Source organism: Neomonachus schauinslandi, chromosome 6, assembly GCF_002201575.2.
Source record: "Neomonachus schauinslandi chromosome 6, ASM220157v2, whole genome shotgun sequence".
NCBI classification, from domain to species: Eukaryota; Metazoa; Chordata; class Mammalia; order Carnivora; family Phocidae; genus Neomonachus; species Neomonachus schauinslandi.
The window spans coordinates 65,063,233-65,083,729 of record NC_058408.1 but is presented as its reverse complement, the minus strand read 5'-3'; the positions used below and the strand labels follow the sequence as shown (position 1 = coordinate 65,083,729).

Below are 20,497 nucleotides of genomic sequence, written 5' to 3'. Positions count from 1 at the left end.
ACCTGAGCTGGAAGCAGACACTTAAGTGACTGAGCCACCCAGGTGCCCCAAAATATAGCAATTTCTTAAGATTGGTGTTCCTAGTTTTAATACCAAGAGAAAACGAAATCATGGAGCCTTTAGAAAGCTGACCCTGAGAAAGAGAATGAACAACCACATCATCAACAATGATGAGAACCATAGTCATCTAAATGTCGCTAGGTGACCACTGACAAACACCTAGATCATGAAGTATAACGCCCTGGGATGATTCTAAGGTTTGCTAAGAGAAGGCAGCCTGGGTTTATGGCTCCATGATCTACCCTAGCCACAGAAAGAACGTGGACCGCCTAAGGCCACACGCAGTTAACATGTGGACCACTTGCACCAAACAATCAGTGGGGATACTTGTTGAAATGCTCCCTCTTAGGGTTTGGTATCTGAAAACAAAGTTTTTAAACAAGGTTTAAAGTATTATTTCTCCCTTAAAAGAAAAAAAAAGAACTATTCAAAATAACAGAAACTATTAAATATTTTAAAACCTTAGTAAAAAATACGTATAACTACCATGAAGAAAATGTCTGAACTTTAGAGACTTAAAAGTATTTTTTTGATAAATGGAGACCTACCAGGTCCATGATGTTCAATTGGAGGCACCTGGGTGGCTCAGTCAGTTAAGCAACCCACTCCTGGTTTCATTTCAGTTCAGGTCATGATCTCAGGGTCCTGGGACCAAGCCCCACGTCGGACTCCACACTTAGCATGGAGTTTGCTTGGGACTCTCTCTCCCTCCCCCTCTGTCCCTCCTCCCCAACCACTCATGCGCTCTCTCTCTAAAGTAAATAAATAAACCTTAAAAAAAAAAAAGATGTTCATGTTCTTTTTATTTGGAATGGTTCTAGCATTTCATCACTGAGTATGATACTGGCTATTGCCTTCCGACATTAATTATGTTAATAAAGTATTCTATTCTTAAATTCCTAAAAATCTGCAATCAGTAAATGGCATGAATTTTCAAATCATTTACTGCGATGGCCATCTAGCTTTTTACCTTCGATATTCTGATGTGATTACATAACTTTGTAATAAGCCTTTGTCTTGATATATTATTCTTTTAAAATGCCATTGAAGATTTATTAAAATTTATTTAGCATTTTTTTGACTACTAATTTCACAAAGCAAGACTGATTTGTAGTTTTCTTCTTTTTTTTGGTGCTATCTTTTTTGGTGCTATCTATCTGGGGCTTTGGCTTGAGTTATGTTAACTTTTCAATATAAATTGAAACACTTTCCATCTTTTTAAGCTCTAGAACAGTTTATATGACACTGGAGTTACCTGTTTCATGTCATTTTCTAAATGGACCCTTTTAAAACATGCATGGCATTAGGAACTTCCATTATTTTACCATAATATTGATTTTTCTTTTTTTTTTTTTAAGATAAAGGGTTTTTAGTTCTAAACTGGTATTATTTACATCAAAAAGCTTTCAAGAGCATAATAGGGCACCTGGGAGACTCAGTCAGTTAAGTGTCTGCCCTCGGCTCTGGTCATGATCTCAGGGATCTCAGGGTCCTGGGATCGAGCCCCATATTGGGCTCCCTGCTCAGTGGGAGTCTGTCTCTCCCTCTCCTTTTGCCTCTCCACTAGTTCATGCTCTCTTTCTCTCTCACTCGCTCTCTCTCAAATAAATAAAATCTTTTTAAAAAGTTAAACCTTTAATTATAATAGCTTCAAAAATTATATTCTTAAATGTGTTAGTTCCTAAACCAAGCAAGTTTGAATTATAATGGCTGTCAGAAATTCTTTTTCCAGAAATTTTACTGTTTTAACCATAACTAAGTTGAGACAATGGATAATTCCTCACTTTGGAATACACACAGTACTAACCACATCTCAAAAAATTGTGTCAATAGGATTTTATAACAAGTATAGCTGTATTAAACACTAAAGCATGTGGAGTTTTTTTATTTTTAAATTTTTTTTAATTTTTATTTTTTTTTAGAGAGGGAGAGCGGGGGTGGGAGGAGAAAGAGTCCCAAGCAGGCTCCACACCCAGCACAGAGCCTGACACAGGGCTTGATCCCACAACCCTGAGATCACAACCCAGACGAAATCAAAATTTGGATGCCTAACCCACTGAGCCACCCAGATGCCCTGAACAAATCATGTGTTTAACATTACCCATTTATAGTTATGTTTCTCTTCCCAACTAGTTTTTAGTTCATCACAGTTATAAACATGAAGATTTTCTATTGTTAAATTCAATTACTGCTTAGTGATTGATAGTTACCGTTCATCTTATTTCCGGTATATATTACGCCCAGATCTGCTGGAATGGAGTCAAAACCACTGCTTCCAATGATATAAGACCCTTTTTCTGCAGCTTTCTCATGATACTTCCAATACATTAATTCCAGAAACTAAAAAATTCAGGACAAAAATCTGAATCAGAGCTATACAGAAATATTTAAATCAGCATTGAATGATAGACCTTAAAAGACAAAGGAATTACATTTTGAAAATGCTAACCAATGTGGCTTTTAGTGAAATATTAACTGTGGAAATGTTTTTCACTTATTTGGCAAATATTTACTGTATATCTACCACGTGCCAAGCAGTGTGGGGCACAGGCTGATCTGACTTAATGACACTAGTAACTTTTTCAGAATGAGTTTTAAATGCAAAAGTAATATTATGAAAACCTGAATTAATATACAAAAAAATACAAAGACAGCAAGAAAACATCACCCAAATCGTATTCCTCAGAGGGACATTATTAGAGACATGCATCGGCACACATATATTTAGTTAGGATGAAGAAAGTGGTAGGAGAGGAGGGGATGGAAGAGGAGAATAATGTCTGTTCAAGTCCTCTGTTTTTAGAAATTACTTTTACAACAGTTTTAGATTCACAGAAAAGATTCACAGAAAATTTGAGTAGTGGAGAGTTCCCATGTACCCCGACCCAGTTTCTCCTATTGTTAGAGCTTTTCCATTAACATCTGCTACACTTAATGAATGAATATTGATAACATTATCATTAGCTAAAGACCATACTTTATCTAGATTTCCCTAGTTTTTACCTAATGTCCTTTTTCTCCACCAGGATGCCACATTACATTTAGCTGTCATGTGTCCCAAGGCTCCTCTTGGGAGCTGTGACAGTCTCCTCGGACTCTCAGGACCCTGATAGTTTTGAGAACTTTGATCAGGTATTTTGTAGCGTGCCCCTCTACTGGAATTTTTCTCCTTACTAGCGTGGAATTACTGCTTTGAGGAGGGAGGGGAGACCGCAGGGGTAAAGTGCATTTCGTAACATTCTATCAAGGGTACATACCATCACCGTGACTTATCAGTGTGGATGGTGGCCCTAAATACCCGGCTGAGGTAGTATTTGTCAGGTTTCGCCACCATAAAGTTATTCTCTTCTTCCCTCCCATCCGTACTGTTCTTTTGGGGAGGGAGTGACCATGTGTGGTGCCCAAAGAAGGGGTGATGAGTCATGCTCCCCTCCTCGAGGGTGGAGTAGTTACACAAGCTTTTTGGGATTCTTCTGCACAGAACATTTGTCTCTACTCATCCCTTTTCCCATTTTTAATTGGGTGATTTGAATTTGTATTATTGCCTTTTAAGAGTCCTTTATATAGTCTGGATCTTTACTAGGTTTTGATATCACTTTTATTGTAGTTTATAGGATACCTTAGAAATGTTTCATCATTTTCTTTGCTCTGGGATTTTTTTTTTTTTTTTTAAATAAGACAGGAATTGGTTTCTGTTTCATTCAGGTTTCCTACCTCTTCTTGAATCACTTTTGGTAATTCACACTTTCCTAGTATTTTCCAGTACGTTACTATATTGGCATATTGGTGATGATAACAGCAGAGACCACAGGGACAGATGAGGTGACAGTTTTCAAGGAGCTGGGGTAGCTTGGTGCTTACTGACATCCACTTCCTGCAATCAGGCAAACCTCAGTTGGAGTCCTGTTCTCCTACTGAGTGGTGGCAGGACTCTAAGCTGCATGACTTAACCCCCCTCAGCTTCAGTTTCCTCATCCACAAAATAGGCAAGATGATACCGACTTTATGGGAATGTGGAACATTCAGATGACATAAAATGCTGTATTAGCAGAGTGTCGGGTGTGGGGTGAGCACTCAAGTGTGAATATCTAAAATGTTTACGTTTGGAGGATTTTACACTTCCTTTTCTGCATTGTTATAAAGGTGTCTGACTACAAAAACGGAATTCATAAGAAAAAGTGAGATTCAAAGAATTTACACATAGCGCACCATTTTAATTAAACCCTTTCACAGCATGCGGCAGCTACAGAAACCAGCACATCCTACATACAAAAGACCTGGAATAAATGAGGTGGTAAGGAAGAAAAAACTTCAAGAAAACAGAAGAAAAGACCTATCGCACTCTTCTTCAAGCCATCAGCACAAGGGAGGAGTCACCGACTTCTAAAATAGTCTGTAAGACGGCACTAAATATTTTCCACTCTAACAGAAAGTTGTGTTGTTAATGCCATTCTTTCTTTTCCATTTTACATACCTGAGGTTCTCCACAGATGTCAATACAGCTGGTTCCATTTTCGATACATGCTTTTACTACAGGTTCTCCATAAAATCGATACTGGGGGGAATAAAGAAAACCAACTGTTTACTCTTACTTAGCAAGCTTGAAGATTTATTTATTTGAGAGAGAGAATGCATGCACATAGGGGGGCAGGGCAGAGGGAGAGAGAGAATCTCACACAGACTCTGGGCTGAGCGCAGAGCCCAACTTGGGGCTCGATCCCATGACCCTGAGATCATGACCTGAGCCTAAATCAAGAGTCGGACACAGAACTAACTGAGCCACCCAGGCGCCCCTTACTTAGCAATCTTGAATGAAATACCACTGAGTTTTGCAAGTACAGTCTTGGTTATTAAGAATCAAATATTAATAAAGGAGCCAAAAGATAAATTGAGGAAAATCACGTAACAGCGTCATGCCACTTTTCAGTGTAAAGGAAGGCACGATGGAATTAAAGGAACATGTGCTAACCTCTAACTGAAAACCAAATGGTAAGTTTTATAGAACAAGTGATTCATTTGAGTTGAATTCTGAAGAATAAGGATTTGCCAGGAAAAAGAAAAATCCAGAAAAGGGAAAAGTATATGTGAAGGTGTGAGAAAGGGTAAAGGCACCCAAAGCTCAGAGTAGTTGAAAGGGAAGTGACGAGAGATGGGCCTGGAAAGGAACGCTGGGGCCAGATCAGGATTACTAGGCTCTCCTGGAGAATTTTAAATAGGACAGTGGTGTAAGACTTCTAGAAAACACACGTCACTCTGCCTACACTACCAGAAAACGAAACCCATGGCTGGAAGAAATGACAAAGGGCTAAACGAAGAAGGGGATGGATACACCAAGGATGAGATTATTAAAGAGGTAGAAATGACTGGGCTTGCTGATTAGACAGACAATGGGGCCAACGGACACGGGGCTACTGGTCCTATTAGCCAAAATGAAGACTAACAGGAAGAGAAGAACGTTTCTTTGTTGCTGTGAATGGCATCACTCTCCACAAAATTCTCAAGTGAGAAACGCAGAAGCTGTTTTGACTCCACCTACCCTGGAAGTCACCAAGTTTTATCGAATTAGTTCCCTAAAAATCTCAGATCAGTTCCCTCCCCTCTCTACACATCCAAATCTGAGTTCACACCCTTACCACCTCTCATGCAATTTACTACACACAGTAACTGGCTTCCCTGCAGCCAAGGTAGCTCCACGTCCAAAGAAACACCAAATTATTATTCTAAAATAACAATCTGATGTCATCTTTGCTTCTATCACGTACACACACACACACACACACACAGGCACGCACGTGCATATGTACACATGTATACCTCTTAAAATCCTTCGCTAGCTCTGCAGTGCCTGTATTTACTATAGTGTGAAGTCCAAATGTCTTAGCATGTCACAAAAAGCATCAGGTCACACCACAACCCCTTCATCCCCATATTCTAGCAGCTTGCAACTCCCTATAGTTTCCTAATCGTGCTATTTCTTCACCCTCCACTACCTGGAGCCCCCTCCTCTGCTCTAGCTGCCAGGCTAGCTCCTGACCCCTCCAGTATCAGCCTTCTGGCCTTGGGTTAACTCCCCATGCTCAGATAGTGAGCTACAGCCTGTCAGCTACTCGGTTTATCTAGAAGTACTGGTGAGCTGCAGTAAAGCATTAATGAGCTTTTTGAAATAATAACAGCTCCTTCTGGAAAGAGTATGAGCCTCCCTATTCGCCACAATCCCCCCACTCCCCACATTGTATTCTGTCTCAACTGGCCCACCTTCTCTCTCCTCCAGGCAATCTGAGGTTGAGACTTCGGCACTAATGTCCTTATGTTGATACATTTTTTTTTTGTTTTTTCTCTACTTTCTACCCTTGTGCTTTTATGAGATAAATGGACAAACGGTAACAATCCTTGATCTCAGAGGAGACATTTCTCCCCAGCAAAGCCAATTAGCTTACAGATCAAAACCGAATACTGTTCTCAGCATTCCATGTTCTAACACGGGGGTCTCCTACCTGGGCAGGCTTGCATCAAGGGGCCCACAGACCCATTCCCTCAGTTATGGAAATAAATATCAGTATGTTTATTCATGCTACTTTTTATAGGAAACACAAAGAAAAAAATGAAGTTTTATTAACAGTTAATACATGAATTGACTTGGGCACGTTCCTTGGGCCACGTGATGTGGTCCCTTGTTGAATGAAAGCTACACAAGGGACTCTGAGGGCAGCGTGGGAGCGTCCCAGATGCAGAGGGGCCCACAGCAACTCCCTCATTCATTCATTTTAGGTATATTTCAACCTAATGCTTGTTTACATATGCCTAAGTAGTTTTACAGATATCATCTGTTTTTTAACTAAATAAATCTTCACAAAATGGACAAAGAAGTAAAAACAAAGAAAAACCTGCAAAGAAACCGGTAATGATCCCAAACTGGCAAAGTGAAAAATGCCAATCCCAGGAGAGCCTAGGAAGGAGCAGGTTTGGGGGCAAAAACCTAGAGACTCATGCCCATAAACCATCCAAGTGGAAACATCAAGAAGGTAGCTGGATCTACCAATCTGAAGTTTAGGGGGCAGTCCTCACTGGAAGTAATGTTGGCATCATCAGCATACAAATGGCATTCAAAACCTTTTTGACCACAACCCACGCTGAGAAATCCACTTCACGTGGCAGCCTATATATACACAAATATATCAAACTGAAACGCAAGTTTCATGAACCAGCACTTACCCATATTATGTATAATTCACGCTACTTTCTATTCTAGGCTATCTGATCGTCTTCTTTTTAATGCTTGAGTCTCACTCACTACACTACGCTGTTCAAAAATGCTGGCCCAAAATAGTCAGGTAGGAAGCACCAAAGATCTCTCTTCAAAAAAAACACAAACGAAAACAAACCTGACCCAGTTAGAGTTTCTGTCTGGGATGATGACAAATTCTGGAGATAAGATGGTGAGGGTTACACAACACTGTCAATGTACCAAATGCCACTGATTCGTACACTGAGAAATGGCTAAAATAGTCATTTTGGTTATGTGTATTTTATTACAATACTAATAATATACTTTTTAAAAGCCTGGCTCCGAGAGTGTAAACAGAGAAGAGTTTGTAAGGTTCGAGCTCTGAGCCTCTGATACTTAGAGGAAGATGAGAAGATCCAACAGAAGGGATGGGGACAGAGCTGGCGGAAAACCAGGGACGGGCCAGACCCCAGAAGCCAAAAGCAGGAGGACGTGACCGAGGGGGACAAATGCCGAGAGCTCGGATTAAGGGGAGCGTGAGGAGCTGGTGAGGGCGAAGCAGAGCAGGCTCCCTGAAGCAGGGAGGCTTACAGAGGCCTGGCAAGAGTGGCTTAGGATAGAGTGGGAGCTGAGCAAGTGGATATAGAAGGAGAGAGAACGATTTCAAGGAGTTTAGCTGAAAAGGGGGCAAAGAAACAGTCCAGTAGAAGGGAAAATGTGATAAAAATGTCAACATGAGGTCCTCAAATCCTGCACCCATGAGGAGCAGGGACAGTTTTTCCTCAAAACAGGTAGGGCAGAGTCAGGGTAATGCAGGTGTGCAGGTGAAGAAATTCTCCTTCAACAGCTTCTAATGTCATAGTAAAAAAAAAAAAAAAGGAAATAAAATCATCAGATGAGTGAGGAAAGAGGGATGGGAGGCTAAAAACGTGAAGAAAAAGGACACAGAGCTGCTGCTTCACACAGCAGGAGAGAGAACAGTCTGGGCAAGTGGAGCAGGGTTGCTGGACGTGCTGAGGCCCCACGTGAGGTTTGTCACCACATATTTAAAGCAGGACCGTCAGCAAGGGAATACATGTTTCTCCAGACATGCAGAGCTACTGGATTACTGGCTAACAGGGGGTTTAAGTTCAGGTAAGGTACACGAAGCTGGAATAGCTGGAAAAATCAGTTTGGGTGATTCGAAGGGGCACCTGCACCCCAATGTTTATAGCAGCAATGTCCACAATAGACAAACTGTGGAAGGAGCCCAGATGTCCACCGACAGATGAATGGTGGTATATATATATGTGTGTGTGTATATATACACACACACACAATGGAATATTACTCAACCATCCAAAAGAATGAAATCTTGCCATTTACAACGACATGGATGGAACTAGAGGGTATTATGCTAAGCGAAATAAGTCAGTCAGAGAAAGACAAATACCGTATGATTTCACTCACATGTGGAATTTAAGAAACAAAACAGAGGCTTATAGGGGAAGGGAAGGAAAAATAAGATGAAAATGGAAAGGGAGGCAAACCATAAGAGATGCTGAACTCTAGGGGAACAAACTGAGGGTTGCTGGAGGGGAGGTGGGTAGAGGAATGGGGTAACTGGGTGATGGGCATTAAGGAGGGCACATGATGTAATGAGCACAGGGTGTTATATGCAACTGATGAATCAGTGAACTCTACCTCTGAAACTAACTTAAAAAATAAATAATAAATAAAATACATACACACACACACACACACACACACACAAATACCAGTTTTGGGTCTCTCCAGAGCACTGGGGTGGGAAGGGCAAGGAGGCTGGCCGAGGATATACATAAGAGAATGGTTGCAGCAAGAGAGCACAGAACCAAAGCTAATTAGGAATAATTAGGAATGAGATTAATCTAAACAATTTAAATACATTTTTACTGGATAATCAAAAAACCTTTCTGCTTTCATTTAAAACATTATTATCAATCTCCTAGATGCTTAGTTTTCAAATGTTTTGGCAATTGTGATGGCTTCCTCAGATCAGTAAATGTCACCAACACTCACCCTGTGACACGGACCAAAAGTGTGTCCTCCACGTCCAGAACAACAAAAGCTGCTGGTTTTCCTCTCAAAGCATCCTCTGACTCCAAAAGCTCTCACCACCCTTCCAAACCCCCATCCTGTGCTCCACTTGCCTAGACCACTCCCCTGCGGGTCTCCCACTTCCCCTTTTTCCTCTCTCAGAAGACAAAGAACTACAAAACTGTAAATCAGCTCATGCTCTTGCTTTCAACCATTCAAAGACTCTGCGATACTTCAAACCCTCTGACCTAACTCTTGGGTTCCTCTCCCACCTACCTTCCAACCTCTGCCCTCTCTCAAACACATGTTCATCTCAGAACGTCTGTAGCTGCCCTTCCCTGGAGCAACTTTCTCCTCAACTACTCCTGCACCTCACCCCCTCACCTCACTCAGGGCTCGACACAAATGTCAGGTCCTGACCATCCACCTCACAGAGACTCATGCGCCAATCTCTCTGTCTCCTTACCCTGCTTGATTTTTCTTCAAAGCGCTTATCACTACCTACAATTATAACCTTATTTTTCTGTCTCACCCACTGGACTGTAAGCTCCATGAGGGATTTTCAGTTTTGTTCGCCCTTATGTCCCAGGTACCCACACTAGAGCAGTTTACATGTAATAAACATTCAATGAATATGTATTGAATAAATAATACAGGAATATCATTCATCAGTAAGTAAAAAATATATTAGGGATATATGCTCAAGCATTTTTTACTTAAGAAGCATTCTGTAAGAAAAAAAAAGCTGGCAGTTATAGCTGTAACCAATGAAGGACCCAGCACCCAGTCCCTGAGGTGGTGTCACAGAGAGCCTGTCTCTCTCTCAGGAGACTTTGGTCACATCCACTGGCTCCTCACGAGGAGTGAAAACTCCCCCACACAGGGTTGAAGCCCTGAACCAACTCTTCTGTCCCCTGTCCTTATGTTCCTCTGGAATATCAAATACCAGATTCTGCTGGAAATGAATACATTGTTTGTTCCGACACAAAACGGGGTGGATGACTTACTGGTCCCACACAGTTGAGGACAACTGCTGCCTGTTTAGCCATTTCATCTAGTGAGGCTGGATTCGTGATATCACAAATTATTATTCCAACTTCAGATGGGAGTGTCGGTCTTCCTGAAATAAGAAATAACTGTTTGAAGCAAATCCTGATACAGTATTATATCTTCCAGATTGTGTTTTTATAGTAATCAGGGATGGCAGATTTACTAAATATACTGACAAGAGATAAAACTTTTAAAAATTAGGTAATAAAAAAGAAAAAGCTATGAGGAAAATGGACTTAACACTACGGATTGCTAGAAAAAAAAATTAAACTTAAAAAAAATCTAACTTAAGCAACGTGCAAATGATAACCCTGTGTAAAATGACAATTTTACAATCATTTAGATACTGAATAGATGACAGTCCTGATTTCCTCTCTGCCAAGAATCCATTATAAAAAGTTGCTCATCAATTACTAACCAATTATATATGACAAAATACGGGGGTAAAAAGGGGTTCTTAACATCAACATGAGAACAAAAAAGACTCTAAGGTAGAAAGCACAGTCTAGGTAAGAACACTCATTATAGGCTTATAATAAGTAAATCACTGGAATTAGCGGAATGCAGGTTTGATGGATCAAAGTGTATGTCCCACAATAACTGAACCTGGGCATTACAGATGCTAGGTAGGTAGGCTGCACCTGTACAGTCTTGTTGAGCAGGAAAAAGAAATGGAAGAATATATTTTAACAGTGAAATTATTTCTTCTGAAAAAGTAAAACAAACAAAAAACACCAAAAAGCTCTTTGATCAAGACTCTGTACATTGGTGGCGGCAGCAAAAGGGCTCAGTGTGGACTCAGCAGTGAGATGAAGATGAAACAGAAGAATGCAGGTGCACCTGTCTGTATGAGGGACACTCGGGTGGGCAGGAGCCACAGTTAAAGGCTCCTGAGTCCTAAATGTGTGTGTGCGGTCTCGCTCCGTCACATCCGTATCCCCAGCACTTAGGACAGGACCCGGCACGGAAAAGACCACGCAGTAAAACTATGTTGAACGAATGCTAAAAGAGTAAGTAAACGCAGCAAAGAGTAAGCCCGCTGGCGAATTCTTACAAGCAAAAAAGAAATTGAAAAACGAAGGCCACAACGTTACCAAAACCTGGGAAGCTTCCTCGCCCACCGCCAAAACCCAAGGCGAGGGGAGAGGACAAACAGTCCCGAGGAAACCAATGTCCTCCTTTCCCGTCCGACCCCATGACCAAGAGCCGTCCAGCCCCACCAGGGACCCCTGCCCAAGAGGGAGACGGGGGCGGCCAGGGAAGAACTGAAGTCCTCGGCTGCTTGGCCAGCGGGACCCGCCACGCCAATGAGGGAATTCAACAGAGGAGACATGCATTTATTGCTGTGCTTCGTGTGGGGAGTGGCACAAAGCCACATCCCCAAGCACCGCTCCTGACGTCCGGGGGGCCCGGACGTTGTCCCCCAAGGACAAACTCTCGCTGCGGGCGACCCGAACCCCTGGACCGAGCGGGAAGCCGCCCCCCCGCCCCTTACCCAGCTTCAGGGCAGCCCTCTCCAGCACTCGCTGCAGCTTCTCCCGGGAGCGGCCCGCCACGGCCCATGGCAGGCGGGGGCCCTGCTCCGGGACCACCTGCTCCCGGGCCACCTCCTGGGCCACGAACTGTCCGGTGAAGCCAGACGCGCCCAACACCACCAGGTGGAAGGGCCTCGCCTCTGTCGCCATGACGAGCCCACAGCGAGCCGAAGCCCGGGGAGGGCTGAGTCCACCGCGCCTGCGCCTCACGCAGCGACCTCAGTACCGGGCGCAGCAACTGCCTCTGCCGTGGCCGCCGCCGCCGCCGCCGCCGCCGCCGTCGCCGCCGCAGCCAGCACGCCGCGCTCCCGACATCCCGCGCGCGCCGCCGCGCCCGCGCCCGCGCCTGTTGCGCCCGGGAGGGCGTTGCACAAGGGAGGAGTTGGCAGCAGTTACTGATGTGTGGAGGGACCCCGCACCCCAGAACTGTTTTCCAAGCGCCACGGCCGAGGAGTGTTCGCGAAGCCAGAGCAGGTGGAGGGCGAGTGGGTTCTGGGGCCCAAGGCCGCAGGGCCCTGGTGCCCTTCCGCCCTCCGCCCAGGGACTTGGGGCCCCCTTCATGGTTGTCACTGCCCTGCCGCTCCCTGGGGAAAAGCAACTCCCAGAGCTAGCCTGCCTTTGAGCTGGGAGGTTAGGGAGATCCTCCAAAGGCAAAAGAAATAAGTTTCTTGAGCTGTGTTATTCATATATCCGGAAACATTTTAATACACATAAATGAATTAGTAAATGCATGGAGGGAGAAGAGACATCTCCCAGCACAGAAGAATTCCAAATAATTGGATAGTTACTACCTCCTCCAGGAGAGGAGCTTACCTCCTCCCCTTTGGATATAGGGTTTGCTTAGTGACTTGTGCCAGCTATTTCAGTAGCAAAAATGGGTTCATTCGGAAATAGCAGAGAATTGCAATCCCGGACAAATGAGCTATGGCAAAATCAGATGCAAGTCTCCAGAACAAAGGAGGGGAGGCCTTATTTATAGAAGAAAAGGGGAGACCGGGAAGGATTTTATGAACAAAAAGTCCTTTGGAATAAACTGGGAGCTCAGAGTGTAATAGCTTCTCATTGTCTGAGCGTGACAGTCTTTCATTGGCTGGCCTTTTCCAGGGAAGTCTATCTTCCTCCCGTTGGGATAGCAACCACCGCAAAGGTCCTTCTGTCCCTGTTGGGTCTGCAGTTGACAAGAGTGGCAGGGAGTGAGACCTCCCCCTGCTGGCCTCCCCCATTCCATTCTAGAGGAGGTTTCCTTTTATTAATGTTCACACTTGTTCCAAAGAGTAGAATATGGAAAGAGGAGGGAGAGGATAGCTTTACAATGGGGAAACCTGGTAAACATTTCTCCAGCCAAATGATCAAGGTTAACATCATCAATGATGAGGCATGTTAATGGCACGTATTTTTGATATGATGTGATAAGACTTCATCTCTGTGAGCTTCCTTCCAAAAACCCATAACCACAGTCTAAGCATGATGAATATTCTACAAAATACCTAACCAGTGCTCCTCAAAACTGCCAGGGCCATCCAAAACAAGGACTATCTGAGAAGACATCACAGACTCAAGGAGCCTCAAGAGACACGACAAAATGTAATGTGGTATCCTGGATGGGACGCTGCCACGGAAAAAGGACATCAGAGGAAAGCTAGTGAAATCCGAACAAAGTGGGGCATGTAATTAATAAGTGTACCAATACTGGTTTCTTAGATGTGACAAATGTACCAAAGTAGTATAAGATGTTAACAATGGGGAAAACTAGTGAGGGATAAAAGGGAACACTCTGTACTAGCTTTTTAACTTTTCTGTAAATCTAAAACTACTCAAATAACAAAAAATATTTTTAAAACTATTTGTATGCCTTTGTATCAGACACATGGAAATATCTTGTTTCATTCAATGCTGTTCAGCAAGCATTTCCAGGGAACCTGCTATGTGTCAAGACTTCAAATAGACACAGTGATTAATAAGACAAGGTCCTTGCCTTCCCTAGTTGGGAGATAAATAGTTTAATTGCAGAACACGTGGTAAATGAGGAAAGGAACTATCTCTGGGGCAGAAGAAATAAGAAAAGACTTGTCCTCGGTTACAGCCTATTGGTCATGTCTAACACTCCTCTCAAAGAGGGAGTCTTCAGGAGGAAGTTGGCCTAGACTCTAATTAGTAGGGCTTCGATGTAGAAAGATTGAGAGAGACAGGTATTCATTTATTCAACCAACATTTATTGTGTGTACATCAGGTGCAGAAACCATGGCCAGATTTTAAAGTAAAGTGATACTTTTTTTTTTTTTAAGATTTTATTTAGTCATTTGAGATACAGAGAGATAGAGAGAGCATGAGAAGGGGGAGAGGCAGAGGGAGAAGCAGGCTCCCCGCCGAGCCAGGAGCCGGACGTGGGGCTTGATCCCAGGACCCTGGGATCATGACCTGAGCTAAAGGCAGATGCTTAACCATCTGAGCCACCCAGGCGTCCCAGTAAAGTGATACATTTTTTAAAGGTTTTATTTATTTGTCAGAGAGAGAGAGCGAGCGAGCACACGAGCAGGGGAAATGGCAGGGGGCAGAGGGAGAAGCAGACTCCCCGCTGAGCAAGGAGCCCAATGCAGGACTCAATTCCAGGACCCCGGGATCATGACCTGAGCCAAAGGCAGATGCCTAACCGACTGAGCCACCCAGGCATCCCATAAAGTGGTATTTTAATAAACACCAAGAAGTCACTTGATGAGACTTAACATGCTGCCTCGATTTTTTTAAAAAGATTTTATTTATTTATTTGACACAGAGAGAGAGTGAGAAGGGGGGCACAAGCAGGGGGAGCAGCGGAGGGAGAAGCAGACTCCCCGCTGAGCAGGGAGCCCCATATGGGGCTCGATCCCAGGACCCTGAGATCACAATCCAAGCTGAAGGCAGACACTTAACCCACTGAACCACCCAGGTGCCCCCAGAGGACTTGTTTAGTAAAATACAGTTTCATATCCATTCAATACCAACTATGCAAGTGAAGAGGAATGAGGGAGGCATACATGTCGTGACACGGAAATTGTCCAAGATACACTGTAAGTGAAAAGAACAAGTTCACTAACAATATGAGAGCATAAACCCTTTAAGATGAAAAGGATATGTGTATATCCCTATAAGAGCTTAGGAAGAACACATAACAAATCTTCATAAAACAATCGCTGTAAAATGCTTGGGAACATGCCTGACACATAGGAACTCCTCAATAAATGTACGCTATCATTTAGCAGCAGAGCCAGTGATTATGACTGGGAAGTGGATTTGCATGAATTATGCAAGCAGAAAGGGACTTCTACTTTAAAATTTTTACCTTTCTATACTGTTGAAAGTTTTGGGCTTTTTAAACAAGTATGTGTTAGTTTTAGAATCATAATCTGTAAAGAGGGGCAGAGACTGGCTTTGCAGAAGGGCCAGAGGAGCAGCTGTGGGGATCATGCGTCACCATCGGCAGTCCTGCCCCTGATGCCAGGTTCCTGTGGCCCCCAGGGCACGTGTTGGGGTCCATTCCAACACACAACAATATGCATAAATCTCACAAACGCTCATCTGAGCAGGGAAAATCCAGGAAAGAAAGAGTAAATCTGCACAACTCCATTTATTCAAACTCCAAAAGCAGGCCTGATCTACGGTGACAGGTGTCTTGGAAGAATTTGCTTTTGCGGGTGCCTGGGTGGCTCAGTTGTTTAAGCGACTGCCTTTGGCTCAGGTCATGATCCCAGAGTCCCGGGATCGAGTCCCGCATCGGGCTCCCTGCTCAGCGGGGAGCCTGCTTCTCCCTCTGACCCTACCCCCTCTTGTGCTCTCTCTCCCTCTCTCTCAAATAAATAAAATAAAATCTTAAAAAAAAAAAAAAAAAAGAATTTGCTTTTGCATGGAGCAGTCCCAGAAGGTGAGGCTCTTCCTGAAGGAATCCTCCACCCGAAGCATTGCCAAAGGATACGGTCTCCCCCAGGGATCAGCACAGAGGGTCATTTCAGCTCTAAGGGTAGCACCAAGGAGAAGGAAAACCCCCTTGTCCTACAAGAGAAGACAAGTTTGGCTTGTGGACAAGGCCGCTGGCCACCATCATCATGAAGTCAGAGACCCAGCCCTCTGTGACTTGGGGCCTGAAAAGAGAGGAGAATGCCGGGACTATCAGCTCGAATGTTTGCCAGGTGACACGGCTTCTCCAGCCAGGCCCCTCTGAGCCCTCGCCTCAACGAGGCCTCAACCTTGGCCTCTAAAGACTTGAACAAACACTGATACAGTTTACAACAACTCAAGGCCGCCTTCCAAGGATGATGCTGGACTCCCTTAAAGTGCCTGCCTGAGAAAACTCAATGCTGCCAAAAGAATTCACTGTTTGTTCCAACCAACTCTGAAGATAGGGCCCCAGATTCCCAGCCTCTGCAGGAGGGTAGTAAGCTCTAATTAGCAAGCCCCGATGAGCTTCACACAGACCAACCCCTTCATCCCACTTTTTGTCATTCTTCACTTCCCTGACTCTACGGAGCTCCCTATTCCTTCACAGGCCACCTCGGTTGAGTTCAGTTCACACTGGACTCTTTCCCTAGTGCAATAATGTATTACTGATTAAAATCTCCCCTCTCTCTCTAGTACATTAAAATGTACTACTGATTAAAATTGGCCAGCCAATTACCACTTCACCTAGTGTCTGGCTTTATCTTTTTCTTAAAGTAGGCTCTACACCCAACATGGAGCTTGAACTCAAGACCCTGAGATCAAGAGTCAAACGTTCTACTGACTGAGCCAGCCAGGCGCCCCCGGGCTTTGTGTATCTTTGACACAGCACATCAGAAAGAGAGAAATAAAGGAACACAGAGGTGGTTCTAAGGCTATTCCAGAAGAGAACTATACTTTCGAGGTGGGGGCTGTAGGAAGGAGGCAGAAAGCAGATGTAGGTAGGACCCATACTTGAGAACCACTATGACAGTTATGGCTGAATGTGAAGGCAAGAAGGAAAGGAAAGTCACCTCTAAGTTGCCTTAATTGCCAGAATCATTTGTTAATCTTCAGTGGATAAAGCCATGCTCCCAAATGTAAACAGAAGGCAGGCAAAGTAGCCAATACAATCAGAAAATCCTTCATGTGCAACCCCATTTTAGAACAGGTGTTCTCAGCACACAAGAAGTTGCTAAATAGTACAACACAGGCCCATCTCTAAATACCCATTGTCTCTACCAGCCTCCGCCCATCATGCTAAAAATGACTCAGTGAAAAGAAATTAGTCTGGGTTGATCTTTTAGGAAAGTCCTTTTTTTTTAATCAATTAGGTGCTATTTCTATCTTTTTCTTTCCCTTTTACATATCACGTTCTCTTTTTTCTAACTAAAAATCTGTTAACCAAAAGGTCTCTGTGCAAATCCTCAGACAGTTATTCTTTATCATCTTTAATGCTTTTATTTTTAATAAACTATGTCTCCAATGGTACGATGAGGCCATTCATACTGGCTCACGAGAGCCAACTGTTCGATTTTCAGGAATTTTATGAGCCAGTTGAAGGCACATTGGCAACTTGAACCCCACCATGGTGGGAGTCTTAGTAGCACAGACCCCACAGGTGCTCAGTCCCCAAGATGGCCCCCACTTCAGATGCCTGTCATCAGCCCTGGGCCATCCATACTTGTGACTCACTGGCTGTAAACCCCCTTCTCAGGTTTGATCATTTGCTATAAAGGCTCACAGAATATCAAGGAAACACCTTACTTATTATTCCAGGTTTATTATCAAGGATATTTTAAAGGATACAAATGAACATCCAGATGAAGAGGTACATGGAACAAGGTCCAAAAGGGTCCCAAGCACAGAGCTTCTATTCCTGTGGAGTTGGGTGTCTCGTGCTCCCAGCATGTGGATACGTTCACCAACCAGCCTGGAAGCATGATCGATAAAATCACTGGCGATGGGTGGTGGAACCCAAAATTCCAACTCTCTGGCGACATGGTTGTTTTCTCTGGAGTGGGGGGTGGGAGGTGGGGGACCAGGCCCCACCCAGCAGCTCTCTAGGGACCCTCCAAGACTCAGCTCATTAGCATAAACTCAGGTACCTTTGAAAGGTGCTTATTATGAATAACAAAAGATGCTCCTCTCATTTCTTTCATTCAGGAAATTACAGGAGTTTAAGGGTCTCTGTGCCAGGAACCAGCGATGAAGGCCAATTATTATTTCTCATTATATCAAAAGATCACATGTCACAGGCACTCTTAAAAGTGCCAAGGCCAGGACTAGGGGGCCTCTCTGGGCCTTGAGTACAAAATTTAAGGAGCCATCAAAAAAAACCCCTCAATAATCAAGATAAATAATATTTTTTAAAAATCAGTGCAGGGTCACCTGGCTGGCTCAGTCGGTAGAGCATGGGGCTCTTGATCTCGGGGTTGTGAGTTCAAGCCCATGTTGGGCATAGAGCTTACTTAAAAATAAATTAATTCGTTAAAAATAATTTTAAATAATGTAAAATATCCATAATGAACAAAATATGAAAATCTCAAATAAGGATAGGAGCAGGGTTATTGATTTTTACTTTGACCTCAGACTCCAGTCGGCTCAGCACAGCTCTACCACCGACGCAGCATCCAAAACATACTTGATGACCCAAGTGTCACGGGTTTGATCCCCCTACAAGTGTCCTTCCTGCCTGCCTGCCTGCATTTTCTCAACACTGACTCATCGAGACCCTACTCTGTGCCATACACTGCTCTGGGCACCAGGGATCTAGCAGTAGAAAAAGAAAAAAAGGGTGCCTGGGTGGCTCAGTTGGTTAAGCGACTGCCTTCAGCTCAGGTCATGATCCTGGAGTCCCTGGATCGAGTCCCGCATCGGGCTCCCTGCCGAGCAGGGAGCCTGCTTCTCCCTCTGACCCTCCCCCCTCTCATGTGCTCTCTCTCTCTCTCATTCTCTCTGTCTCAAATAAATAAATAAAATCTTTAAAAAAAAAAAAAGAAAAAGAAAAAAAGATGAAATTCTCTGCCCTCATGAAGCTCACATTCTAGTAAGGAAGACGTAATAAGATAATGGAAGAGGACATACAGAATGGTAGGTAGTTGGTGGAGGAAATAAAAGCAGGGAAGGGAGATGTGAACAGTCAAGGTGGGGTTGTGCGTGAGATCTTGGACGGAATGGCCAGAGAAGACCTCAATCAGAAGGTGGTGTGGAGAGAAGCCCGGAAGGAGAGGAGGGAGCTGGCTGTGCAGAGATCTGGAAGAACATTCCAGACCGATGATGCAACAAGGGCCCTAAGGTGGGAACTCGCCAGGTGCATTGGAGGAACTATGAGAAGACTAGTTTGAGCAGATGGATGAGGGGACAATGGGAGTTTATGAGGTCAGACAAAAGACAGGAGGACACAGCACATAGGAGCTTTAGATCACAGTAAGGACCCTGACTTTTCCTCTGAGTGAGACGGGGGTCCCTTTGGGGCAGAAAAGGCACTCTACTTTTTTTTCAAACCCCCTTTTTCAAACCCCCATTCTGACTCCTTTGTCGGGAACAGACTACAGAGAGACCAAGAGCAGACTTTAGGAAATGTTAAGAGGTTTGGCCATCATGTAGGTGAGAGGTGTTGGTTTGCTTCAGGGTGTGGACAGCGAAAGCGCTGGGAAGTAGTCAGCATCCAGATTTCTTTGCAGGTGGAGTGAACAGGATTTTCTGATGGATCAGGTGGGGAAGGGAACATGAAGAGAAAGAGTGGTCCGGGGTGACTCCAAGACATTTGTCCTGAGCAAAGTTTGAGTGGTCATTAACTAATGCGTGAAAGACTGAGAAGGCCTCAAGGTTTTTGTTGGCTTGGGGTGGTGGTGGACATCAGGGGTTCCATTTTGGACATGGTAAGTTTGGATGTCCAAGACATCCAAGTAGGCATTGTCAGGTAGGCAATTTGATCTTCTCTTTTGGAGTTCAGTGGTAGGATCTGGCTAGAGGTAAACATTTGGGGTTCTTGGTATACGGGTGGTAATTACAGCCATGTGGCTGGGTAATATTAGCAAGAGCATGAGTGTAAGCAGACAAAAGAAAAGGTCCAAGGGTAACAGCACTCCAGCCAGTGTTAACAGTTAACGTACTCCAAAGTAACACACTCCCTGCTTGCTGATGTAAGGCCCTTGATCCATAACAGAACTAATTTCATTTCTTTGAGATTTGCAGACCTCTGGCCTTGGGGAATAAGATACCAGAACGTTCCCAGGCTACGGAGGCCAGAGCCTGTTTGAAGTCACCTTGGCTTTCTGATGAGCCCAGCAATCGTTTAGCAAAATGTTTTTCTTCTTTAAGGCCACACAAAGGACTTTATTAACCAATCTTTGCACATCCGTAGACCTTTCCCTCCTTTTCAGAAAGAACAGACTACTCTTGCATCATCCCCAGGTACCAAGGAACCAGACCTTCATACACAACCACCTCCAGGTACCCAGGAACCAGACCTTCTTACACAACCACCCCCAGGTACCAAGGAACCAGACCTTCTTGGTCAAACCCTCCCTGGGCACCAAGAAATTAGAATTTCTTGCACAACCTCCAAGCCCCAAGATTACTCTGTAGCTGGCATCATTGAGGCTGCAAGTAACCA

At 44.1% G+C, this 20,497-nt stretch overlaps 1 protein-coding gene across 2 annotated transcripts in view; it reads right to left on the bottom strand.

The window, feature by feature from the left end:
- The window catches only part of SCCPDH (saccharopine dehydrogenase (putative)), a 38,565-nt gene extending 26,330 nt beyond the window's left edge, over positions 1–12,235 (bottom strand). For both annotated transcript variants that reach the window (XM_021689865.1, XM_044916431.1), the window contains exons 1-4: positions 11,889–12,235; positions 10,351–10,463; positions 4,535–4,615; positions 2,271–2,400 (exon numbers count right to left, since the gene is read on the bottom strand). In XM_021689865.1, the coding sequence (XP_021545540.1) occupies positions 2,271–2,400; positions 4,535–4,615; positions 10,351–10,463; positions 11,889–12,078 (514 nt within the window). In that variant the 5' untranslated portion in view covers positions 12,079–12,235. The remainder of the gene's footprint in view (positions 1–2,270; positions 2,401–4,534; positions 4,616–10,350; positions 10,464–11,888) is intronic.
- Between the last annotated feature and the right edge of the window lie 8,262 nt (positions 12,236–20,497).